This window comes from Phalangium opilio, unplaced genomic scaffold, assembly GCF_054372755.1.
Source record: "Phalangium opilio isolate 3A_F unplaced genomic scaffold, DU_Popi_V2 ptg000043l_1, whole genome shotgun sequence".
NCBI lineage: Eukaryota > Metazoa > Arthropoda > Arachnida > Opiliones > Phalangiidae > Phalangium > Phalangium opilio.
Window position 1 is genome coordinate 4,018,795 of NW_028324167.1, and position 6,083 is coordinate 4,024,877.

Here is a 6,083-nt window from a genome sequence, read left to right on the forward strand (position 1 = left end):
TAGGACGTGTCTGTACTTGTCTTTAGTCGTGACGTAATCGCCAGACTTAAGAGAGTGTTCGCTTATGTATTATCTGTTAACGTCTCGAATTTCACTCGAGACAATTTTCTTTACTCCTACATATTATCCGTTACTCGGTCATTGCGCTAGAAAGATATTACTATCAGAAAATTGACTAAACAAGATGTCGCGAATACGTTTAATGGTATTGACAGCGCTGTGTTGAAGAGAATCCCTATTTATCATATATAATAACGTAAATAAAGGCTTTTTTCGGCGATAGGACAAGTTAGTTATAAATTGTCGATAACAAAATTTAGCCCTATGGTTATAAATGAACAAGTTGGATAAAATAAAGAGATATGGTTGAAGACTTGGAAAAATAAAAGATGAAATTTAATATCACTGTATATGTACAGATATAATGATGAAAAAATAAAGGCGTTCATCGGCGATGGGAAAATCTTATAAATTGTTTATAACTAAGTTTAATCTTGACCCAAGGTTTAACTCGAACTAGTTGGATAAAACTAAAGAGAAGCAGATATGGTTGAAGGTTTAAAAAAAATTAATATTATTGAATCCATACCCCCACAGTAGCGATAATAAGTAATATGACTCCGCTTAAGTGTAATCAGAAAGAACTATTCATACCCTTACATTAAAGGATAGATATCTTTGACTTAAAGCTAGAAAAGACAACGCTCATTTAATATAAAAGATCAGACTTAAAGGACGATATTCATTCGTACCGAAAAAATACTTTACTAACAATTTGCGATAACACATTTCTATAAAAAGGTGAGTACTTTGTACTTTTCAAATGGACTGGAAAATTTAGTAAAAGGGAAATAGTTATTTTATACAGCGAATCAAAGTAAGAGACCGAAATGGAAGAAGAAAATATAATAGAATCCCCGAGAAAAAAACGAAAAATAGAAGACGTTAAAGTAACATCTTTACAAGATATCGCTATAAATAATTTAATGCATGTTTTTAAATATAAGTTTCATAATGAAAGATATTTTAATTTTAACGATGTAAAAAATTTCATACCGAAAACCTTTTGGGGACACATAGAATCAGTCTTTTTTAAAGCCGCCGAAGTAGATAAACATCGAGCACCTGGAACTTTCGAAGATTTGGATATAAGTATATCAAAATCGTCTATAGAGAGAGAAATAGTGTTCGACGAATTCAGTCCCTTAACGTTCGAAGAATTTGAACTAGTGCATCGCAACCGGATAGAAACGCCACCATTTATCTTATCAAATGAACAAAATCATTTACATTACCAATATTACGTAAAAATATGCTATTGTGGTTGCCCGCAAAATTATAGACGAATATGTCCCGCTTGCTATTTTCATCATAGTTTAAACGATTGTTTAAACGCTAAATATGAACAAGTAACTGATCACTATCAGGTTAATAGTAAAGACGTGCTACGCAATTATATCTGGAACTATAATAAAAGCTGGTGTTCCAACTGCATTTTACAACCATTATTCTCATTAAAAGATGCTGACGATTGCGAACAAACTACAGATTGGCATAGTCCCTCAAATAATTATCCCTTCGAACACGGTTTTATCGGGGAAGACATTAACCGTAACACTGTTCCAAGACCTACAATAGAAGATGCGTTCTAACAGTTAATCACTCCAACATGGTGCTATTTAAATATCTTAACAATGGATTCATTTTTACGGTTCGAGCCTCGTAACCAGAAAAGGTTCCATTGAGGAGAAGGAAAAGGCCTGGGTTTTATTATTGGTTAGTAACGCCCATGCCTTTTCCTTTTCCCATACGGTTCTATAATCATCTCTTCGAAAACGGTTTTATCGGGGAAGATATTAATCGTAACATTGTTCCAAGATCTAAATAGAAGGTGAGTTCTAACGGTTAAAATATATAAAAGCACGGCATTAACGGATGAAATTCATTCGTGTCGAAATAACGATACTATCAACTAGTTTTTAAGATTGGTGAGTACTAAATATTTTCATTGGATCATTAAATTTCTGGGAAAATTGGTATTCATTTGCTTTCGGAAAGAAATATAGATTTGAAGTTTTTTCCCGCTAAAAAATGTCGGACACTTCATCGTCGGACACTTCATGGTCAGACGATGAGGTTAAACCAGTCGATTTAGCTACTAAATTTCGACCAGAGCTATATTATACGATAGATAAAACATCAAACCGTGTATCTAGGAAATATAGATGCGTTACAACCGAATATAACGTTAAATTCCGCAACTTAGAAGAACTTAAATTAATAAATATTCACGATCAACTTTCCCAAATTTTGAATTCTCTCATAACTCATGTTACGCAAAATGCTGAAGAATATAATTTAATAAGATTCGCCCTGAGCTCTGACGCTTTAGAGAACCCTATCAATTTAAGATTCATGGCTATAAATGAATTAACTTCTGATCGGTTACTAGCTAGTATTGAAAAGGTGGCGCAGTCTAAGCGTAATCTTATACTTGAGGGTACCCTAAAAATTGATGTTATTCTTCTAAAATGTAAAGTTCCAATGGCAAGTACCTTCCTTATCTAGTTTTTTGGGCTTATCTGTTAAAGATATTTAAATCATCAAGACCCGTCTGCCACGTCAAATGAGAAAACGGACCACTAAACATCGGGTCACGTTTTCCCACCTTGTTAAAGTGAGAGTGATACCGTACGAAGATCGAGTCAACTACGAGTTCATAGACGATATTAGAGAACGTTTTAAAAATGGAGAACGGGTTAGAGTATCGCCTCCGCTTAGAAACACCGATGACCATTTTACTGGCTGGCCCAAGCAGCTCGGGGAAAACAACGTGGGTAATAAATTTACTCAAATATAAAGACATTATCATGGACAAACCTCCTGATAGAATAGTCTATTGCTATAGTGTTTATCAGGACATTTTTGATGAACTGAAACTCTTTTTACCTATTGAATTCCACGAAGGACTAATTCCTAATGATCCTGATTTTTTTGATAAGAGAATAAATAATCTTTTAATCCTAGACGATCTAGCTAACACCTGTACCAAACAGGAGTTTATAAGTAATCTTTTTTGTGTCGGGAGTCATCATTTATCTTTAAGCATCGTGCTGCTGTCTCAAAATGTCTTTAACCCAGGTAAATATTCTAGAAATATATCATTGAACTGTTCTTATATCGTTATGTTTAAAAATCCTAGGGATAATAACCAGGTTCGCTATTTAAGTCGTCAGCTTTTTCCTACAGACACCAAACGCCTAACAGAAGCGTACGAAGAGTGTACCGAAAAAGCGTATTCTTATATCTTAATAGATCTAAAACAAAGTACCGATAATAGTTTAAGACTTAGGTCCAATATATTCCCTAATGAAGGACCGATGGTAATCTACGTTAGAAAATAATAATCCATAAAATATAAATCTCAATTTATTTAACCTCATTTCGAGACATGCCTTTACCCGTGTCGGTTAGGAATCAATTACCCTTTTTAAATCTCTTGCGTAAAAGCGGTGTGAAACAAAGAAAACTTTTAATATCAAAGTGTACGCGACCCCAATTGGATTGTATAAGCGGTATTTGTTATAATTTGAAGAACGGAGGTATTCCATTGAATCGACATAAAAAGAAAAGACTTCAACGTTACAAAAACGTTATAAGGTATTTATCTAAGAGAGGTTTAAGCGACAAAAAGAGGCGACAAGTGTTAATTAAACAGGTAGGAGGATTCTGGCCGGCGTTGCTTTCAATGTTAATACCGACAATAGCTTCGGTCTTTACTAGATAATGAAAAAGTGCGTTTTAGTACCAGCGGCTTTACTGACGGACAATCAAAAGGAAGTTAACAGTTTAGACAACGCCATTAAAGAGGTACTGAGAAAACCTGGTTCTGCCGAGGAAAAATTGAAGGAGTACCTTTTAACTCTTCAGAAATATTTATCTTTAAAGAGTTTAGCGGAGCCACCAAGCGTTACTATCTTGCCACCTACAACGAGTTCGTCTTTTCCAGCACCCGGAGTGTCAAGCAAGATACAGCCTCTAAGTCCTTCATCCTCGTCTTGGATTCCTCCATCGTGGCCTACCCCTATCCAGAATATACCTATTAATATATCTACCCCCTCCCAAATTGTCCCTACTAATGTCGCTACCCCTCCCCAAAGTATCCCTTTTAATATCTCCTCGAGTCTGACTACCCCACAGCCTATAATGAGTAGTACAGCAATGGGTCAAACACCGGCGATATCGTTTACTACGCCAGCGTCACTCTCTCGAACGACCAGTATGCCAATTTTAACACCCATGGGACCCGTGGTACCGAAACAGTCCGGGACGTCTCAAACGCCTAGTATACCAGTTTTAACACCCATGGTACCGAATCAGCCCGTGGCGTCTCAACAGGCCTTATCAACGAAGGGCGCTTCTGGTTCAAAGTTCCGGAAACTTAACCCTAACGATGAGACTTCGCCGAAAAAAAGACTCGCGAAAATTCCATCTACGAAACCAAAACCGTACCCTACACAAGCCAAAATAAAAAAAGATCGCGAAGCTAGCTTGAAAGAGCTTCAAAAGCCCGAATCTAAGATCGAATGGGTAACTTATAGAAAGGCAAAAAAATAACCTTAATAATGATTATTACATTAAAAGCAACTAACTCATTATATTGAAAAACACGTATCTGATTATATAAAAGCATGTATTTGAGTATATAAAAAATCATGTATCTGATTATATAAAAAAGCATGATAATAACAATTTATATAAAAATTATAATCGAATAATAAATATTTTTATTCTCGCATTCAATACAAGTGTATCTGATTATTAAACATTACAACTTTAATATTTTATTGGTTACATTTTTCATATCTATGTCTTAACAAGTGAAGGCAGATATTCCATAAAGATAAGGCGTCGTTAATTTCCGTTTTATTTTCGTACATTTTCAGAACTCTATGAAACGAATTTCCCAGACATCTTTGAATAAGGAAGAATATACAATGAGGTCCGCAACAAAGGGAGAACATATCTTGAATTAATTTATCGTTATAGATCCATCTGGACGCGTATTTGGCCAGGTTAATTTTATACGTATCCGGGCTCTGCCCGTAGCTGCAGAAAAAATTGCCTTCATTGTTTTCAACGTAAATGGCTACCCAATGAAGTCCAGGATCCTCGGCTCTCTCCGTGTTCAGAACAAAACAAAATTTCTTCTTTCTAGGTTTCCTGGGAAGCATGTCTCTAGGAAAAGTACCTAGGTAGTAGGGTTTTGTCCTCTGGTCGCATGATAATATTTGATTTATTTGTAACGTATTCATATCACTTTAGATAGTTCGTATTCGTAAAACGTTCCTTTAATTATCTCGTTATTTTTGTCTTTAACGACGTATACTGGAGGATTACGGTATAAAACCTTATCAATAATAAAGATCTCTTTTGTAAAGTAGCCTTTATATCCCTTTGAAAAGGTTTTTTCAAATTTACTCAACCTTACTAAATCACCTTCTTTTAGCTTTGGTTTTGTCCCAGGTTTAATGGTACCGAAAAGACGGTACCACACCTTATGCTCATTTTGTAGATTAACATTGACTGGCGCGATACCCGTTGAGCGGTGTATCGAGTGATTGTAAGCCTTAACTATTTTTGGTAACGCACCCAGATAACTACGAGTATCACCGCTAGTCATGAATTTATGTATTTTCTCTTGAACCGTTCTGTTAAATCTCTCGCAGATCGCAATTTTTTTATTCCCGTAAGCTACGTAGTGATGAATACCTTTCTCTTTAAAATATTGCTGAACTGGTTTAGCTAAAAATTCAGAGCCAGCGTCCGTATTTATATTCGTGGGTACAACATCTTTATGTATTATTTTAAAAGCTCTTATAACTTCCGCGGAAGTCTTGTTTTTAATAGGTATAACGTAGGCGTATTTACTCAAAACATCTATATTACTTAACAAATATTTCATACCCTTGTTGTATCTGGAAAGTTTATCTAAAACTATTAAATCAGCCTGATGAGTCTCATCCATAGATGTCACTGTAATTTTATTGCGAGGAAACTTTAATCGACGATAACGATGAATA

General features: G+C 35.2%; 1 protein-coding gene across 2 annotated transcripts; it reads left to right on the top strand.

Annotated features, from left to right (window-relative positions):
* Positions 1-1,817: 1,817 nt before the first annotated feature.
* Positions 1,818-4,737, top strand: LOC149677711 (uncharacterized). Of its 2 annotated transcripts, none has more exons than XM_089837307.1 (3): positions 1,818-3,141; positions 3,203-3,718; positions 3,784-4,737. In XM_089837307.1, exons 2-3 carry the CDS (start codon positions 3,452-3,454, stop codon positions 4,615-4,617), a joined length of 1,101 nt encoding a protein of 366 aa, XP_089693433.1. In that variant the 5' UTR covers positions 1,818-3,141; positions 3,203-3,451; the 3' UTR covers positions 4,618-4,737. The 2 variants fall into 2 exon arrangements, with proteins under 2 accessions (XP_089693433.1, XP_089693434.1); XM_089837308.1 differs by having other exon boundaries at positions 1,820-3,718; positions 3,784-3,870; positions 3,949-4,737.
* Positions 4,738-6,083: the final 1,346 nt, after the last annotated feature.